The sequence below is a fragment of the Anarrhichthys ocellatus genome, unplaced genomic scaffold (assembly GCF_004355925.1).
Source record: "Anarrhichthys ocellatus isolate YVR2014 unplaced genomic scaffold, GSC_Weel_1.0 scaffold24, whole genome shotgun sequence".
Lineage (NCBI taxonomy): Eukaryota > Metazoa > Chordata > Actinopteri > Perciformes > Anarhichadidae > Anarrhichthys > Anarrhichthys ocellatus.
The window spans coordinates 8081355-8102661 of NW_022280054.1; the positions used below are offsets into that span (position 1 = coordinate 8081355).

At 42.3% G+C, this 21307-nt stretch overlaps 1 protein-coding gene across 16 annotated transcripts in view; it reads right to left on the reverse strand.

The window, feature by feature from the left end:
- Window positions 1-21307, reverse strand: part of gramd1bb (GRAM domain containing 1Bb) — a 103472-nt gene that overhangs the window by 33636 nt on the left and 48529 nt on the right. For 12 of the 16 annotated variants that reach the window (XM_031860868.1, XM_031860878.1, XM_031860875.1 and 9 more), the window contains 2 exons: window positions 20824-20913; window positions 16912-16938 (listed from right to left, as the gene is read on the reverse strand). In XM_031860868.1, coding sequence (XP_031716728.1) covers window positions 16912-16938; window positions 20824-20913 — 117 coding nt within the window. The other 4 variants (XM_031860879.1, XM_031860880.1, XM_031860881.1 and 1 more) reach the window with 4 other exon arrangements.

The window sequence follows — 21307 nt, forward strand, 5'->3', positions numbered from 1 at the left end:
CCTTACCAGGCGAGCTTGAAGCCTTTCATTAGTACAGCGAGGAGTGTCTGACGTCCATAGCGTGTTGTGGGCACTGGGCTGCCCGTTCACACCGCCGCATGCTGACTGACAGCCTGCCAAAGCCTCACCTCCCATACACAGAGCACAGAGATGCACGGAGGGCACGAAGGGAGCAGTGGCTGCAGAGACGGATGGACGGTCGGGCACCAAAGTCTGGAAAGACAATCCTCGGCTTTGCCCACCTTTCTGCTACATTCCGTCGCTTGTGCCGAGGTGCCGCAGTGCTGAGCACTTGTGCCAGAAATTCACACCTCCCTGAGGTTCTTCAATTTTTTCCCAAAAGAGAAGGAGGTGACATGCTCTGCAGTATTCAATGCACAACCGCAGCACGCAGCAGAAGCAGATGGGCTAGCGACTGCAGATGAATGCCAACATGGCCGGTCGCGCTTCCTTTCTAACTCTGTGTCTTTTCTATCATGCTCTGCCTCTGTCCCCCCTCTCACAGCGTCCGCTCGCTCAAACTCTCTCTGCCTCTCCCTCGGTCTCCGCTGCGGATGAAAGCTGCACTTGCTGTGCTCATAGTGAGCAGGCGCAGGCTCTCTACCCTCCCCCTCCGTCCCTCCTGTTCTCTCCCTTCTCTTCCCTAGATGGCTCCCTTTCTCCGTTTCTCTCCAATATAAGCCTCCTTGGCCCAGTGTGGAGGATTCGAGCATGCAGGATAGTAGCCTCTGGCCATAACATCCCCTGGGCAATGACCACCACCCCCACCTCCACTCTCCATGCTATGTATGAGAAGGGTATTAAGTGTGAGGGGGGGACCTGCTGCAATTCTTTCCTCTTGTATTGGACTCCAGCCCTGATCAGTGTCAGCAGCTAACCCTGTTAATCTCTTAATGCATTGAGAGTACTGGGGTACTCCCGTGTTTATAGCCGTGTACGTGCTCTGCATACATGATGGATCAGATGGAGATCATGGTGACTCAGCTTGCTTAGTTGACTACTGAATGTTTTATGACTGCAATAACCGGAGTTTAAATCCAACCGGGGCCTTTTGTAAATAGTCTTCATTCGTTCCATTGACTGACACCGCAGCGCCCGTCAAGCTCTGGATTAACAGCGATGCTCTGTATGTCAATAGTTAGAAGTGTGGTGTCTTTAATTTCATGCTTTCCAAAACTCAGAACACAAGAGCAAACGTGTTGGGAAGGGATTAATCTGTGTGCTTATCCATTTGAATGTGAGCCGCAAACGTTAGCCTGCCCTGCTAACTAGTTTACAGACGGTAGTACCCTTGCATTAATGCCAAGCTGACTATGTTATTTACTGGAGTTACAGGTTATGTAAAATACCCGATCTGCCCTGTGGGAACCAAAATATTACCTTGTCAGAAATAAGAGTAACAATAGCAACTCTGTCTCTTTGGTTCGTGGAAGTTTACGCTCCAGCACATCTAGCCAAACCTTACATAGCGTGATGTTTTCCTAACTTTTTGCCTTCAGCCTCAATTTTTAGCTTCATATCAAAGAGTTTTCAACCTACTGGTGGGATGTCTAGCTTTAGAATTAGCATATGCAAGCCACAGCTGATAACATCTGCTGGTGGAAGTTGTCATGTCAGTTGACAAAGTCTAACTTTGTTTAACTAGTTACTTTTCATTTTGAGTGGTGAATCTGCAACCCTTATCATTGTCGAATGCATTAAGTGCTGTGTGAGAACGGACAGCTTGTCAAATATCGCAGCAAATATCGTGGGGGCGTTTAAGCAGCAAAACTAACTGTAGTTATAAGCTTGACAGAGGAAAGATAACTAAACGTTTAGCTCCTGAATTTATATTAAACAAAAGTTCAGCTGCTGTTCCTCGTGCGGAGATAAGCTCAGCATCTTTACTCTCAGCAAAAAAGCAAGTTCAACATCTTTTCGTTATCTGGCTTAACTAACGACTGAGCGATCCTACGACAGGTGGTTATTGAATCGGTAATTCAACATAGGGTTTCTCAATCTGGAGCGTGTTAACATATTAACGCAGCCACACATGGAATCGAATTCTACAAAGGCTTCCAAAGGAGCATCGACAGGAGAACCGTGTTTGTTTGGGTTGCGAGTTTAAATAAGAATCCAGAATTACAGACTCAGCCTCTCTTCCCTTGACCGCCTCAGGCCACAGGGGTCAGAGAGCAACCGAGCGTTCACTTTAATAGAAGCTGTCATCAAAAGGAAATGACCACAGGCACTGGGTCAGGAGGCAGCACATTCTTCCCGTTTAATCTTTTAAAGCCCTGCACATTACAAATTACACCTCATTAAGGATGGCTAACACTGTGGCTGATGCAAACCACCCTCCACCATCAGAACTGACATTCTGGTTGACCTGCCCAGAAATAGAAATAGAAAGAGAGAGAGAGACACACACACACACACACTTTAATGATTCGATATTATTAGTTTTGTGAGGAGTAAAGCACGTAGTAATGTGTTTAAGTATAGCTCAATATAAAGTGGTTATTATTGTTATTGAGCTTTGAGTCGACGCTTAACTTTGGTTATGTGTACAGTGACATTCACTTGTGTATTACAAGAGAAACTTCTGGTCTATAGCATGCCAGGGAAAGTAACACCTGTTCTACTGTCATTTTTCCAAGTTATAACAAATCAAAAACTCCTTGTCGAGCAGCACAGCATACGACAGACTGAGAAGGCTGCTAAGCATGTCTTCTGAGAACATCAGAGCCCCAAAATTATATATTAGGGACATTTTGGAACAGACACTGATGGCAAGGTAATTGGTATGGTATGGATTTGAAACAAAAGCATTAAATAGCACAGAATCATGGAAACAAGCAAGTTATAAAACATATTTTTTTTAATTATAACTTTGTGAATGTGAGTCTTAGTTGGCATTGGTCCACTATCCAAAAGTTAATACAATACAACATCTCTGCACCTTGTTTTTCTTTTTGCATATTTGCACATGTGTATCTCAGGCTGTAGAGACATTCTATAACTAGCTATTAATTGCTGACTTTTAACAAGCACCTCAGACCATATCATGATTACTTTTATTATTGAAAACTCTCAGAGGGAAGAGGATCAGCGAGGGAGTCTTTCATTCTGCACCATGGAACAGGCAAGAGCAGTCAGGATGACGCGCTCTCTCTGTGTAATATTTGCCAGCATCGTTTCTCCCCATTGCAAATGTAAAGGCAAGACTGCAGGGAGAGAAAAGTGAGAAGAGGAAAATGGGCAAAGATATGAGAGCTCTAATCCCCTCCTAGGTCAAGTGAGTGATGTAGCCCGAGCTTCAGTCAAGCAGGAGGACAGAAAGTCCTCTCACACATCTGGTGCCCACCTTGTCATGGCTTGCTAACGTCACAGAAACCCAGAAACAATACCCGTAGTCATGGTGCACCTTAGTAATGCTAGTCACATTGTCGGCCATGATTCCTGGGAACATCCAGGACAGACGCAGAGTTTGGGCAGTATGAAGTCACCTGCCCCCCCCCCCCCCCCCCCCCCCGACTGCTGAGAGCTTATGTAATGGACGAGCAGTTCATCTCGACCCAGCTTCCTCTACTCATGTGGCTGATGCACCGAGGAGCATGCATTGTTAATATCCATCCCTGTTATTTTATAAAGAGAATGCATCAAAGCAGCCAGAAGGTTCATTGTGACATTTCATTACTTCCGCATCTCCAAAAAAAAATACTGTTACACAACATGAGCGTGTTGTGCTGTGGCTGTATCATTTAAAAATAATTATTGATAAATAGATGTGTTTTTCATTAGAGTAGACGTTAGCCTGTTATGTCCAACAATGCAACAGGAGGTTGTTTACCCCAGCTTTAACACACAGAGGCTTAGTCAATTTAATTTCAACCCATTAGGAAGAGAATATCAGCATAACGCAAATAATACCATGCCTGACTATTGAAAGATGGATTTTAGACATCAGGCCATACTTTTGGTTGCATTCGAGTGTTTTTGGGGCCTTTAAAGCCTGTCCTACTTTATTTTGTGTCTTCTTTCTTGCCGTGTGTGATTGTAGTTTGACTCTTGGTTAGCGCACTGTCCAGCCTGCTGAGGAGAAGCGGCTACAGAGTGGTGCTGAATGGACAGCTCCTCTAGAGAATCGGAGATGTGTTCCTCTCACTGACGCCCCCTGCTGACCAGAGAACAGCTGAGTTCTGCTAAAGTAAAACACCTGTCATGATCAAATAATAAAAAAAGGTGTCCCCACTGGTATCAGGCAAAAACAGGAATTGATTTAATTTCATGTAAAAGTAAATTCATTTACACTCAACTTCCCTGAATACATGTTTAATGTGCCCTTTATAGGAAGGTTTCTAAAAGAAATGCGAAGAATAGAGGTTCCAACACATATTTCATTGACTGAATTACACCTTAACAGATAGTTAACTATTAGTCAGCAAAACAGCTGTCATGGGATTACAACATTAGCTTCTTTTTTAACATTCCTTGAACCCTAATCTGGCCCAGAGACTTTTTAATTCAACTCTAAGAATAGCATTTGCAGATAATCTGGATTAATCCCTCTACACTGCTTTGTGGGATTGGATGGCGGGGTGAGTTTGACTCCATTTGCCTGGTGGGCGTTCCTTTTCCCTGTAACACACTATGGATTACGCTTGTACCGCTTTCCTACTCATGTTGCCATAGATTGATCTCTACTATCTGATCAGCTGTTTGTTTATTGTTGAACTGAACACGTCGGTCAATCTGAGCGCTCGAGGCCACAGTGTGGAGACAGAGAGCAGAAATGCATTCACGGCATGCAAACACAGGCATATACAGTATGCACACATGTGCGACTGTAAATACTTCAGCAAAAAAGAAATCGAATGAGACGGAGATCTATTTACTTGAATCCAACTTTCATTTAATCGAATACGTAAAGGAAGAAGTGAAATCAGCCTACAGGGTGAACATGTGTTTTTGATGTGAATGAGAAGGAGGTGTGGATTAAAGACAGACGGCGTAGTAGTAAAGGTTTACATGACTGATCAACAGAGTCACAGGCAACAGACGAGAATAAGGTTAAACAGATGCAAACATGGGACAGGAATGCACAACAGAAAGTGGCTCAGTAGGAAGCCCGAGTAAATTTAATATGATGCAGAAAACACAGCAGCAGCAGCAGACATCCCACTGAGGACAGAACAGACACTTTGCAGACAGCCGGCATTGACTAAAACATAAAAGCCCAGGGAGGGAGGGTGAACGACGGAACGATGGCAGTGAGGATGAATGACAGTATACTTTCGATTGCAAACAACAAAAAAGAGCAACACCGCAAATGATAGATATCATGTTTAATATCAGGTCAACCCAAAAAGTGATAAAGTGAAATACAGATGGCCTTCTGCGAGGCTGTCACGTGCCCCATGAATAAAAGAACAAAGCACGGCACATGCTGACATTAAAGCACTCATTTAAAAAAGCCTTCCATTTCCTGTTTCTGCTGCAGCAAGCAGGATGAAAATAGGCCGTGTTTTTTTAAATAAAACTGTTACGGCAAAATAATTAAAGGGACAGGTCCAAAATGTTTATTTGACTGTTTAAATGTCCCATATCATTATGACAAAGATTCTACACTAACAAGAACCCAGTCACTGTGTTTGTGTTATCAGTGCGCAAATGACAAATTAAGATTCATCAGAAGTTGAGCAACATTAATAGATTGATCAGTCCAGTATATCTCTGTTGGCAACCAGCAAAAAGACACAAAACGTCTTTGTATATTTCTTCAGCCTGAACTGTAGCTATTATGCAGTACATCAATGACTCATCACATCCATAACCCTGAGCTCCTCAAATACACAGTCGCTCTGTTCAGAAAGATGATGCCACGACACAGAGAGATCGGGTTCTGCTGATCTCCCCAGATCTAGTCCACATTCAGTAGTGGAGGGTACATTTTAGCTGCTACTGTGTCACTGCACTGCTGACACTCTTGTCTAGGGACAGAAATGTCAGAGTCACTTGGGCGAAGCTCTTTAACTGTAAATATTTTAAATGCATTAGGTCTTTTTAGTCATATTTTTGTACAATTTAAGAAAATAATCTATAAAGAAATTGGCACAAACATTCTTATTACTAAATTGGAGGACCTTTAGGATACTCCTGTGTTTTATTTGTCTCTCATTTCATCATCGACACCCATTCCTCATTGTTCGTAATTACATAACTACCCAACGGCAGCTCAGTCGTCACACACTTATGAAATAGCTCCTCATAATCAGTGAGCAAGAAGATACTGTGGTGCGGAAGCCAACGTGGTCAGACGTGCCGTCGCTGAGGGGCTGTTCACTGTTCGTAAAACTCAAACACAAACCGCCGCGGGTGAAAGAATAACCCCATCTGTGTCCCAGTGCTCTGTCCTCAGAGAAACCTTTGTTTAACCTTTATTTAAACAGGCAAGTTGATTAAAAACACAGCAGCTGCATGGATGACACGGTCTAAATTAAGTCCATGTTCATTCTGTACTAGTCCGACTTTTTTGACACTGACATGCACTCACGTTTGAGTTTAGTCCTTTAATATATAGTATATATTAAAGGACTCTGCCTAGAGTCGTGATGGGAGAAGGGATTGGGGTGGAGAGATATTGACTGACCCCTCCCAGACAACCCTTCCATCTATAGTCATTCAGGGCTGTTGCCACAGAGACAACCCTGTCATCATTTTAACCGGGAGCGGTCCAGCCTGCTGCTTCAGGGCCACATGTGGACCTTGCCTGATGTTTTCAGTCAGAAATACAGACAGGGAAAACACGATGCTAAGCCACACGGAGGCGCGCACACACAGAAAACACTGACTTTACATTTGCTTAACACTGCTATGCCAAATGGCCTTCAAGGACGGCACTTAAGCTATTTCGAGCTTCACAAATGTCACTCATGGTGACAAAGCAACAATCACCCAGCAAGGCCTCAGGCTTTTCAAAACACCTCAACTTTGCAGGGAATGAATCTGCAAAGCTAATGCCATGAATCACAATCAAGACCCACTGCTTTTTCTGCATCAAGCCTTCGCTGTGGATGGAAACCTGAAACCCTGGATAACATCAACAAGGTCAAATATTGCAGAGAGGGAAATTGTTCTCTAAGATAACAGCAAAGGTCTGTCTTACATAACCCCTAAATCCAAAAGATATTATTCAAGTGTATCATATTTACCAACCTGGCACTAACAGGACACAAATGCACAACTTTGGAACAGATCTTTAGCAGTCATACTAAATATAGTCATAAAGTAGCATGGCCAGTGACTAAAATGCAGTGGGACTGATTGATTGATTTTCTGTCACTGAGATTTAAAAGGCTGCATAAACCTCTGAACTGGACACTTCTCAGAATCCACCACCACCACACTAACGTGCCTTGGAGTAAGAAACTGAAAAAGATTTATGGATTTTATGGATTCCTTGTAGGAAGTGCCGCCATCTATCCATTCTCAAACCAACAAGTCATGTCTGTCAGAGGAAAGCACAAGTTAATATGAAACATGTCCAAACGTTAGCATGTGTCTTTATCAACTGCACCAATTCCAGCCACACACCAAACCTTTAGTCGTGTTTTACACCCACTCACAGTGCCCTCTTACTTCCAGCCAAAACAAAGTTGAAGTTAAAAAAAAATGCAGACACACCTTTCAGCCAGTTCCATGATACTACATTTGTTTTGTGGTAGTACTCGCACATTATTAATACACAAATTAACACAAGTAACTCAATGATGTCTCAAAATGGAAGAACTGTAAATGAAATGCCATACTCTATGTCACTCATCTGTACTTTGAAAACAGAAGCACGCTCCTAACACTCCTAAAACACTGAAATATAAAATGCGATGTTTCTACAGACATATTTGATATTGAGAAAATAATTTTGAAAGTGTATGTTTAAGTAATAAACAAAATTCCCAAAATCCAGTTTGTAACACAGGCTTTTACGTAATAAATGTGTCATCTATGGGCCGATCATCACGACATCATCAGGGTTATTTTCTCAGACATGACGAAGCTCCTCCAGAGCAACAGAAGACAATACATGACTGTTTTCACAGGCTAAGTAGAACTCCTCTTAACTAGCGATCTAATCCTGTGAAATCTGTGGAGTGCCCATTCATTGATGACTTTTTCCACCTCACATCACAGTAGAGAGTTTTACAGTTTCTCTACAGTGCAGCAACTCAGTGAGTAGTCATATTTTGGCCACAACCAGGCCATATTGGAAACAAAATGACTACAGTGTGCCAACCTCTAACCCCTGCGGTGCTCCTGCAGAGGACAATGCTGACAATGTTTCAGTAAATGTTGCTACAGCAGTTTTGTTCCTGGATCTCACACACTGTGAAATCTGAGGACCAGAAGAAGCGGAGAGGAAGTAGACGCAATCATGGGATTTATATAAAGTATGCCACAATGAAACGGCTCCATCTTTTGGTATATGCGAGTGTGACATACTACGACGAGATAATCACATGACTTGAAGACTAAGAACATAGGTTCATTTAAAAAAAAAAAAACGGGGGAGAATATACAGATATAGAACACACATTCAATATCTTTGAAGCGGCCATTCAATGTCAATGCTCATGTGTGGAGTGTCTTTTGCTTGGTGAGTGATATCCTACCTTTGGGGTTTCCATATCAGTTTCTTCCACTTCTTTTGCTTGGCCTATCAGTGAGGGTAGAGAAGAGTGAATGAGAGGTTTTGGTAGAATATCTTTTCTTTTTCATGACGTGATTGTCCTGATGGCAGTTGGCACAATAATCTAAAATTCACTGATATTGATGTCTGACATCTGCTACAGTTTCCAGAAGTCCTCTCGACTAAATAAACAGAAAATTGTCTCTGGTCTTCACGAAAAAGGTAAGGAATCTTTTATTTTGCGCTTCCTGGCAAGGAAACAAAACACACTTTACTTTCAAGAGGACCAGAAACCACACCTTCAGTCACCTCGGTACGCTTATTTGGGGAGCGCTCGAGTTCAAATGGCGAGCCCCGAGCGTGGTCGTAAATATGCTCTGACATTTACTTTTAGTCTTATTGTAATCCAGACGATTCAAAGCAAACAATAATTCTTTCCGGCTAACGTTTCACAGAAAAGTACATGAGTGTGCATTTTGTGTGTCTTTGTGCTCGCTGGTATAAAAGTAAAGCAATGTGTTATTGGGCTGGCAGAGTGCTGTCGCTGCTGTGACTCAATACAGAGTGCCCACATGTACCATGAATCACTGTGATCAGAGGCCCTCAACCACTCCATCTATTCAATCAATTCATTTCTGCCGTGGCACCTGATAATACATTTGCCTCTCCAGTCAAAGCAATTTCTTCCCACTCCTTCACCCCTGACCGAGCTTCCCAGCACCCATTGAGAAGTTTCCTTTGGCTGTGCAACAACAACCACAGATGTTATGCCCTTCAGTGAGGTAATGAAGTTTAACATCTTCTCAATGAGAGGAAATGTATTAACTGAGGAATTTCCCTTTGAGATCAAACACCTAAGCATTAACATTGTTAGCCAAATGCTGTGTTGCTGCTTGATAGACGCAACATAAACGCACAGTGGATGTTGAAAATGTTGGCTGTGAGTGCCTGTTCTCTTACAAACGTAGGAAGCAGAGGAACAGAAGAAGCCCCAAGTTAGAACACTCAATGGCCCCTGTTGTACTACAGCTAGAGGGGAAATCAATCATGTCTGCTACGGTGGAAGGCAATGCAGAGGAGACAGACTACACCACTGATTAATGAAACCAGAAAAAACGGACCTCCCATTAAAGACGGATATGTTTTAGGAAGGCAATCTGCCACGAAGAATTGAATTTGACAGTTGATGTCTCAATTTAGAGTTTAGTGTTAATCCTCTACAGCTCTGCATTGTGTTATTCATTGTAACAAGACAGATTGATCTCCACCTCCAACATATCTAAATGTCTTCCCTGTGGATATGCATCTGGATAAGAGTGCCTATTTGCAGAAAAAAAAACTAGCTTAAATGTTGGCCTGCTGGGGCAGAGATATATACTTTTAGCGTGATCAGCTGGATTGATTTGCTGATGAACATATGTGAATTACAGCGCGAGTCACCAGAGGCCCTGTGATTAGTCAGCAGTAAAGTCCTGTTGGATGCAGACACACAGCCCACTTAAGTTTGATACAGGGGGAGCTGGATGTGCATTATGGCTGGCTCTACCCTGCTCCGTATGGTCTCCTCATCATTGCCCCACATACTGTTAGTGCCCCGATTTACTATTTAGAGTGGTACAATGGATTTAAATGAACTCCAGCTTCATTACCTCACAGACCACAAATTCCCCATGCAACCAATACTACATTAATTAAGACAGTACATTCAGTGGGCTTAATGACGAATGGATTGGTATCAATTTGAGCTCCAACTGAGGACGGGAGCGGACAGATTTGTCTCGAAAAGACAAAGACGGGTCTAAATTTAGTTTAGTTCGGGTCATTAAATGGCATATGTGCATGACATATCTCCCGTAACTCCCCAGTGAGGCAGACGTCCACCGAGCATGAAAACAAGACCTTTCACAAAAAGCAGTGAGTGGGTGTGCCAGTGACAGACACAGACACGATACTTAATGAATCACCTACTGTTCTGTTTTTATCTACAATTCAGCATCTAAAGCAGCATCCCTTCATTTAGTTGATTACTTCTAAATAATGTTTATTCACCTCAACACTGTCAGAAACATGCACTGTTGAATTTGCATACCTTAAATGAAACTCGCATTTAAAATAGTAAAGCCCACAGATTGTCACACAATGCGTGTTTTAATTCAGTGCTTACATGGACAGTGTTGTCAGAAGCGTTCATCTCACTGACCATCAGCACAAGACACCGGACCAGAGTTAAGTTCATTTTCTTCTGGTTTTAAATGATTTAAAATGTACTTATATAGACCGATAAATGTTGACAACAAAGAAAAGAATAGATACACATTATGAATTACATTACTGTATGAATGACGTGCCACTATTTGAATCACCATTTTAAAAAAGGTGAGTCCATTTTATAGAACGAATCTCACACAGACTCTTAAGCCAGCAATCTCTCTTTTTTTTTTTTTTTTCCAAAAGCAAATTAGCAATTTTTTTCTCTAGTCTCATAATAGAAATAATGAATTAAAGTGTGCTTGAGCTACTAGCACTCCCCTCGCTCCTTAATGACTATCATTCGTGATTCATGAAAGGGCTGCAGAGATAGTTATGCGAGTGTAACACAGTAATGCCTGCCAGGAGTATTCATCACAGAGTGGTAACCTAAAGCAGCTCTAGGACTGCCCCGTATCCCCATCGACAGGCACAGTAAATCTAACCAAATTGTCCCTAATGGACCTGGGGAGCAGAGATCACAGCGGAGATTTAGGAGGCCTTGAAGCCAGCCGGAAAATCCTGTCCACTCAAAACGTGTGTGTTGCAGGGAACACTGACATAAGGTGATTTCTTCCACCACGCCCTGCATTCATCAGGTTAAGGTTGTATATTAATACTTTTTGACACATTTCTCCTATTTGAAGGGATTGCTGAAGAAATGAAAAGCTGACAGAGAATCATTTTAACACTGAATTTGCAGAGCCAGTCTGAAAGGAATATAAAACCTGCCGTACCTACAAGAATAAATGTATAACACTCATAGAGTCACAGCTTTATGTATTGAATGTATAAAACAGCTAAACATGCACCTTTACATTATTCTTATGTCATAAAAGGCTTGTTGAATTTCTTAGACAAGTCAGAATAATGTACTTGGTATTCAAAAGTCTGCTGTGGACGGAGAGAAAGCGGGTGCATTTTGGCAGCAAAGGTCAAACAGAAAAGGGTACAGCTGCAGAACAATAGCAGGGTTGTTCAAGTCATGTGATTTGGGCAGTGGAAACTACATTAGCACTTAATTCAGTAGATAATCACAGAACGAGTGTCAGAGAGCAAACTCTGGATTATATAGTAGGTATAGTAGTACAGGTGAAAATAAACCAGGGTTTCTTATAACTGTGCAAATTAGATTTTAGATGTAAAGATATGTCGGTTCAACGTTTAATACTTGGCTGTATTTAAATCTTTGGAATCCATCTTATATTTTATCTGTTGTATACAAATGTAATTCTTGACATTGTTATTGTAACACTGTTTTTTTTTCTTCTTCAAATATCAAAGGTTATTCCTGGCATACATTGAGTTTGCCATGAATAACACATTCATTTCACATAGATTTAATGCAGCTCATATCCGTTATGCATGTCCGCTAATGCTAGTGCTGAAACTCAAGACGAGGGAAAAAGAAAGTGCCACGGCTAAAGAAAGGTAACAGAAATCAGACCTGACCTTATGTTTGTGCATGGTGAACAGGCAGACACCATCCTGGCCTCTCTCCTGGCTCTCATGGCCTCTCTTCAACCTCTGTCCCTCTGTTTCCTTGTCAGATTGTCATTTGTCATCTGTCCGGCATGCCTTGTCATCTTCGCCAAGCCTCATAAAATCCTCCTTGTCCTCCTCTCTTATGCGGCGCATCCAAAATCAATCAGAGGAAAAGTAATGTCACCGGCTCAGAAACTGAAAGTTGCAAACGGAGGTGATAGAGACAACACTTGTTAAACTAGAACGCCTGTTCAGAAGCCGCAGGATGTCCAGACTGACTGAACGCCGCTACCCTGACACCAACATATCGAAACCAGTGTTCTCCTCCTTGCCCTCAATTCCTCACAGCTGTTATCAAGCCGCCGTCTTTCCCCCCCCCCCCCCCGTATATCAAAAACACAGTGACTTTCAATTTTTCGACCAGGTGGTTCGCATCCTCGCATCCTACCGCATCCCCTCACATCTGCTTCGCTGAGCCATGGATGAGCAGTTATACGAGGGAGGATGGGTCAGGGATGCGAGCTCTCCGATTGGCCGGCGGGCCATGGTGTGTGTGTGGGAAGGTCCCTTTGGTAGGCTCCGTGCGAGCGGCTATGCTCGATAAGGGTGGTCCTTCACCTCCTTTCCTCCTCCTCCCTGCTTTATCAGCCTCCCTCCCCTGCTTTGCTCCCCCTCGCTTTCTCGTTCTCTCCTCCTCCTCCGTCTGCGCTACAAGCTGCACGCATGCACTCGCCGTCCTCGGCCACTGCGCCGCCACGACGTCTTTTCTGAGGAGCACAATCAGTGATGCGGTGGCTGCACGCGCACAAACGCACACATGAATATGGAGAAGGGATCGCAACTACGTCATGAATACATAGTATCTTGCAGAAATAACTACCCCGCAGAGCCCATGACCCAAATTCAGCAAAAAAACACACACTTGCATCATTGTCAGCATTTGGGTGTATCTTGTGCGCAGCTGATGCTTGATAGGTGTGAAACTACGGGCATCATTAGGGAGGATTGCCAAGAGGAATCAGATATCTCAAGAAAAAGATGTAGATGTATCCATGTCAGGCCAATAAAGAGAAATGAATGAAGAATATTCGATGAAGAGATTAGCACCGAACCGACAACAGAAGTAAAGAAAAATAAATACACTATTGCAGGAAGTATACTACGATTTTAGTGAAGTTTCTGACCTGGATGATAATTAAATATGTTATCTAGGCTTGGGTGAATTATGCTAGACTGTACGGATTTATCGTTTCCTTTTTTGAAAGTCATCTGGAACGAGAAACCTGTTCCACCCCGTCTATTTGTGAGTATCATTTTCTCAATATGTTGGATCCTTGCATTTCTGAGGCTCATGCACGAAGTAAAGAGGAAGATCAGATTATGCTGACCTCCATCACTGGAAGCAAATGTCTCAAACCACAGACGATGATCGATAATCCCGCAATTGAGACGGCGGAAGAGCAACGCGGACATTGGAACGAAGGCAGAAAAGGCATCAAGTAAAACGCGGGACTGTTGAGGAGAATCTCAGCAGCAGCTCAATACCAGTCATAAAGACAAGATCAGCTACTGTCACATTATTTGACTTAGCAGCCACTTATTTTATCAGCAATAGAATACATCAGAGCTTCTGTCTGCCTTGCAGACACACCGACAACAACTGACTCCAACTCTTCTTTTAAACATCCAAACTGCAGAGTTTCCAAATGCACTTCCACTTCCACTGCCAAAGGGCTTTTTAGCATGCATTATTTAAAGTCGGCTTCATAACAAACTAACTATCGATCTCTTGCAGTTTGTGTGACTCATGACCACTTAAGAAATACCTGCAGTGGGGTTTCATGTATTATCAAAATTATAAAATTCATATGGGATGCATACATCTTAAATGGAATTGGCTGAAAGGCCGCACTACAGCTACAGTTCATCTGCAAGGCTATCATAACAGCTAATTAAACAACAATTTTCTATAATATGGAAGATGAGGTGCTCACTATTGGGCGACTGTATGAGGCTGACGTGTATTCATGCTGCTTAATTCATCGGAAAGAGCTCAGTGGAGTCCTCTCACTCAAAAAAGAAGCAGTTCCATGTCATTTACTGTTAATCAGACAACAAATTAGACAAGAATCACACCCCACAACCCCCCCCGCCAACTCAAATTCAGCCAGCGCGTACCCAAATGTGTCGGCCTCCAGATCTGCCGTCTGCTCTCCTCCCGGCTCGATTCTGAATGATAGTATGCTTTTATTTCATGATGTAGATTAGTCCCAGTAACCTCTGTCTCAGAATTGGCCTTGCAAGATTAGGACTGACTTAAAACAGTAGACGGTGTTTTCAACCATGAAATTAACATTTTTATAAAAAAATAAAAAGGTCAATATCATCACCAGCATTGATGTGTTTCATCAAAGTTCAGCCATATCATTTAGTTTGTAGCTTAAAAAACACCCTTTTCCAATTTGATCACACCAGGTCGGTCTAACTCATACATCATATGAAGGCTCTTTGTTTTGCTATGAGGAGAACTGGAGGTAAAAATACTCTACAGAAAATTTAGCTTGCAGTTGCACCAGTGTGAACACTGCAGGGAATAACTTCCACCGTTTGTAAAGGTGAAAGTCAGCAATATACGTGGGCATTAGCATTCTTAAAAACTGCTCTGAATATTAATTTGTGTCGGATATGTGTTTTCTACCATTGAAAAATCCATCATCCATAATCTATGAATATGCAGATATTATTAATTTTAATAGTTTAACAGTTAGACACAAGACGTCTCCTAGTTTGCTGATTAGACCATTCTCAGTGTATCAGCACTGAAGACCTTTCACATTTTCACACTTGTAGAAGTTACAAACTGGCCAGTGATTTGCTTCCAAACACGTTGTAATGTCACAAAATCATACTTTTAGATACACGTTTTATACTCAGATTAGACGCGAATGACTCTCTTCAGCAGATGAATGTGAAAACAAGAGTGTCAAACTCCAGTCAAACGTCATTCTGCGTGGTTAAGGTCAAACAGCCATGAGAAGTAACACAAATGAGATGACAGGGACTAACAATATTGCAAGATTTGTACCCTAACACTCAATTCTACAAAAAGAAACGTCACTTCATCTAATTGCTGACTTGCTGACTTTCTGCCAAATATCACACATTTGGATGTAGCTGTTGTATGAAAGCTGGTTTTCAGTCCATCTGCAAAAGTCATTTCAACAAGAGATTGAAACAACTGGAGTTTAAACATTGCCTTTCCCCTCAATTTCCATTTACGTTGCACGGCTACTGACTCGAAAGATGATGTACGCAGCCAACACAAACTGTGTTGTGTGTAGTGCAGAGACTCCTAGTGGTTTAAACCTGGCCCGCCTGATAGTCACCCATCTCGCATGACTGACCACTCAAACCATACACACACATACCAGAGCGCACACACACACACACACACACACACACACACACACACACACACACACACACACACACACACACACACACACACACACACAAATGCACCAAAATAACATCGTCCACTCAGCTCAGAAAATGTGCCAAATGAACACCACTTCTCCCGCCTGATCACTGCATGCATAGTATACCCCCCCACACACACACACAAATCAAAGAGCTTCTCTAGTTATGGCCTCATGAATATAACTTTACACAATATATAGTCAGTGCTGAGATACCACCAGACATCATTTGTAAAAACATGCAAACCCAGAATTACTAAATGTAGATATCAAACTAACCTTTATTCTATATATAAAAACAACAACCTGACAATATAATGTACCAGTCACAAAGGAGGAGATGTAAATAAATACAACAGGTATTGTATTGTCACAATTTAGATTAGATTACATTTATTTGAAACCCAGCACCGGAAAAGACGTCCTAAATGTTTTGTAAATTCAGAGTATGAACTGTGATACTAAATCAATGCATATTCAAGTTCTCCTCCACCGCATTAAGCATGGAAGACCAGCTATTTCGAAAATCCTCTTCCAACATTTCCCCTGTGGTGCAGCACAAGACTAAAAACATCACCTGTCACTCACCTTTTCAGCTTGTGCCTTGAACCTCTTTGCCAAGGCAGCAAAGCCTTCACACCCTGAAGGATACAGTGACGTGCCCACGGTGCGTGTCCACAGTGCTGACCTGCCACCGGCCGGCTAGCTGAAAGACTAAAAGCTCCACAATGGTGTCCCAACTCACAAAAGCCCTGTTTGTGTCTGGTGCTGTTTGTCCAAATAAAAGCAAACAATGGCATTCCGTGGCTTGCAACTGTATTCACTGCAGGCCTCTCCAAATGTAAAGCGCATTCAGACACCTTGGTCAGCGGACAAAGCCGCGAATCTGTGTGTCACATGCGGGGTGGACGGGCCGGGGCAAATGGGGTGACAGCGGGGCTGTATCTCTGCCCCACGATGAGCGCTCACACAGCAGACGCTGCATGCTCACGCTCCGAAAGAAAAGGAAGAGTATTCAGAGACCTGACTTACCTGATTTTGTCCGCTGCACTGTCAGACCTGCAGAGCAAAAGGGAGGAGAGGGAATTCAGTCATGGGTCACTGAATCCACTGATCTGAGTTCAGCTTTAATTCACACCACATCACCACTTCGAATATCGCCATTGATAGTAATAATAATATATATACTTTTTTTTTTTACTGGGTATTACTTTATTTAACATTTTAAGCAAAATTTGTTCATAACGCATAATATATTAATTAGGAGATCATTTTAAGCAGATATTAATACATGTTGTATCTTTATTATTGTGACTCTTCCTATGAAGCATTCATTATTGGTATATCAGGAGACAGGAGTTCCTTATATGCATCAAGTAATTGCATTAAACATCAGTAATTGGATGTGTCCTAACTTCTCCAGTTAAACAAAGATAAAACTGAAATAATAGTTTCTTCAGTGCTCAGTCACTAATGTTAAAGACCACAAACAGAGTCAGATGTCTTGGTATAATCATGGACTTGCACCTAAACTTCAATAGCCACATTTAAAACAGCTGCAGCTGATTCCGCACACTGCTATCAGACTTCTCAGTAAGACCAGGAAGTGGATCACATCACTCCAGTTCTCAGATCGCCATACTGGGTCCTAGGCACTCCTGTTGGTCCTGTTTGTGACTTAGTTGGAAAAAAAATTTGTAAGAACTGCTGTTGGTTTATAAAGCGATGAATGATTTATGGCCAAAGTACTTTTCTGATCTGCTGCTCCATTTTGAAATGCCAGCTTACAGAGAGGCAGCGTTTTTATGCCCTGTATTATGTGGAACAAACTCCAACTTGTGATTTGCTCCAACTCTCAGTTCTGTTTAGTCACTATTTATTCATAGTTAGCACCGCATTGTAGCTGCACTGTAAATGATATTCTGTATTACTTTTTATCTAACTTTTATTTTACTCTCTTGAAATCCTATTTATGCGTGCCTTTTTTGTCTTGTTAAATCTCCTTTTGTTTCATTTATATCTTGTCTTAATACCTTTTATGTTCTATATAAAGCACATTGTATTACCTTGTTGTTCATAAGTGCTTTACAAATAAACGTGCCTCTCTGATACCTGCTAATACGGGGGGAGTAAAAGTAAAGTGTCACTCTACAGTAGTTAGATAAATATATACTCTACGCTGCGATGGCATGTCTCCGTGTGTAATCCTGATTCACAACTCACAATCATGTGCTGCGTCATCTTCACTGATGAGTCATATTTCACTGTCTTAGCATAGTCATACAGTCACATTACATAACTATCTGCAGCTCTAGTGGAGTTGAACTCGGCAGAAGCATCAGATGCGAAAAACACAACAGTGATGGCAAAGGAGTAAACTTGGCCTCATGTCATCACCCGAAATCCACTAGCCTCTCTCCCTGAACCCACCGCCAGCCTCTCTCCCTGAACCCACCGCCAGCCTCTCTCCCTGAACCCACCGCGGATGAGCTGATAATCTGGCAGAAGCAGCTAAAAATCACAGCTAGTGGTACACATTAGCCGGCAGCCTGCCGTCACTCCCCCCAGAGAATGCAGCTGCACAAATCACACTGAGCAAACTGCAGCACACAAGACACACAGAAACAGACGCAGTGAGATGCAGAAACAAGACCGAGACGGCGAGACAAGCAAGAGTTGTGGAGAGGCAGCGGTGCAGCCTCCAGGCAGAGATGCGGCTGCTTTTACCTGCAGAGGAGACATGACATTCCGTGCCCTCTAAAGCCGGCTACAGAACGCTGCTCTCCCTGCAGCTGCTGCAGATGCCCGTCACTAACTATCACCAGCACAGCAAAGAGAAGAGCAGCGAGAAATCCCATAGGTTTGACAGGTACTGTTCCTAAATCGAGCGAGTGGAGACGGCGAGCGCAGAAAAAAAAAAAAAAAAAAAAAAGAGTGCGCGGGAAGGAGAGCCTGAGAGAGGAGCGAGGAGAGGAGTGCGGGACGGAGAGAAAGAGTGGAGGTGTAGTGAACAGGAATACAGAGCTCAAGGCAGCTAAGTGGGTGGTTATTACGAGGCTAGACGAAGAGGATCCCTACGCATCTTCTCCTTTCATCAGAGCATGCCTACAACATTTATTTTATAAAGTAGGTATTCCTGCAGCTTTAACATCCAGGATGACAAAATCAGCAGCCTCTTTTCTGTGCAGCCAGTAACTATTTAACACATTTTGGAACCCATCAGCAATCAGTCAGGGGGCAAGGGGCTACATATTCTGAATTGTTTCACAAGAAGCCAGTTTCCGAGCTAATTTTTAATGAAATAAAAAGCTAAATCATCATTAGATGATAGCTGGTGGGTTCAGAGATTGCATTTATCGGTCAATGGGTTCCACCTCCTTTGCTCTCCACACGGACTGTTTACCTGCGTTCAACCGAAGCCTGCTCTGACCTGGTTAATACTACTGAGACTAACAACCAGAACACTTCCCATATCCAAAATCTTGTCCCGTTGCCGACAGAATCTGCATATGAATGCAGAATCCATTCATAGAGATTAATATTTAACCACCATATATTTTGCAGATGCTAAACACGCTAATTTTGCTTCAACAAAAGTATGAGATTAGAAAGAGAAGCAGAATAAATAATTGTCTATTTCTGTATTTTCTTGCCTTCAGTTTGTAAGAAGAATGACTTTAAACTTCCCTGCTGGTGCTACACACCAAGAGCTGATGAAAGGTGTTACAGTCGGCTGAGATTGGGTTAACGGGTCCAACAATCTGTTTAAATTAATTTAGTGATCTAAATCCGACACTTATTTCAGTCAAAAATAATTTTTGGGCTGGTGGGGAAATCTGACATCTGGGACCATTCAATAACCATCTTGCTAGAAAGGAACCCAAAAGACAGAAACTAATCATAGACCACCAACCATGAAAATTGGGTTGCAGGACACACAAGAACAAAGACTCCTTCGTGAGTGCAATGTACTTTTCACTACTCTACTCTTCATACTGTGTTTCATAACTGTATTTCAGGCCCGAAAACACAATATAAAAAGTTCAGTAACGCAGCCAGTTCTACTTTCCTGTCACATGGTAGGCAAGAAACCGCTCATTGAGTTTCATCCTGGCTGCATGGCTTTACTTCAGGTACACACACACCTACACACCAGGTTCAATATTAGATTTAAGGTCCAGGTCTGTCACTGATGCTCCTGTGACACGCACCACATATTCCAAGATGATGAAGAGCAAATGACACTGCCTGTCTTCCAACTCAAACTGAGCTCTGGGGAAATGACTGTAGGCGTAGCTACACATTACATGCCTATTATATGGGTAGATACCTGGAAAAAGAACTGTTCATTCACCCTCTGTGGATTTTTCTTTTTGGAATCCTCATTAAAGTCACTGACATTACTCCATTTGCACAGACAAACTCTCTTCCAAGAAGAATCACGTCAGCTAGTTGAAGGCTTGAATTAAGAAAAGTAGATTTCAATAAAAAGCCACAATGAAACAGGTTATGCATCAGTGCACCAGTATGACGGAAGTGGCCCCTAGTGGGTAATGCATGCAAGAACTATGGTGATGTGACCAGAAATTAGGGAATACATTGACATTTTGAGTTGATTATTCATTCCATGAATCTACACGTGAACTGGTTGACAAGATAGACACAAAAACAACTGAGCTGCATGTGCCCTGGCCTTGAATTCACTGTAACATAGCTGTACAAAATAAGAGGTGATTAACAGTTTTAACAAATGCTGTTTATCTCCAGCATCCAGTTTACCGAATGACCACGGTCAAATGCTTCCTGGATTTAATCCCCCGATTTAGATTTTTAGTGACAGTTGAAATAGTGAAAATCTCTTCTAAGAATGAGGCCCACACAGAGACAACACACACACACACACACACACACACACACACACACACACTCACACATATTGCTCACCTCTCCTCTCGGATTAATGGAGTCAAGAAGCGAGTGCCGTCATCTTCATGGCTGCTCTGCTGACTGCTCTGCTGACTGCTCTGCTGACTGCTGCATGGCACATGACAGAAACGTGTGGCTGTAAATCATTACAGCGGGAGCAATCTCATGAATCAGGGCTTCTCATTAGTTACTATGTAAACTGCAAAGAGATATTTGGACACTGCAAACCAGAAATACAAGGCGAAAAAACATGAAGACAAGAAAACATGGCATTAATAAACCCCCTTTTCCTGAACTCAGTTAATTTTTGACATTTCATTTATCTGTCCCCTGCAGGGCAAAGACTTCAGATTCTGTCATGAATGGCTAAACACTGTGCCCAACATCAGCTGTCCAAGATCCTGCAAATTAAGTATTACACACATATACATATAAATATACACATATATACATATATATATACACATATAAATATACACATATATATACATATATATATATA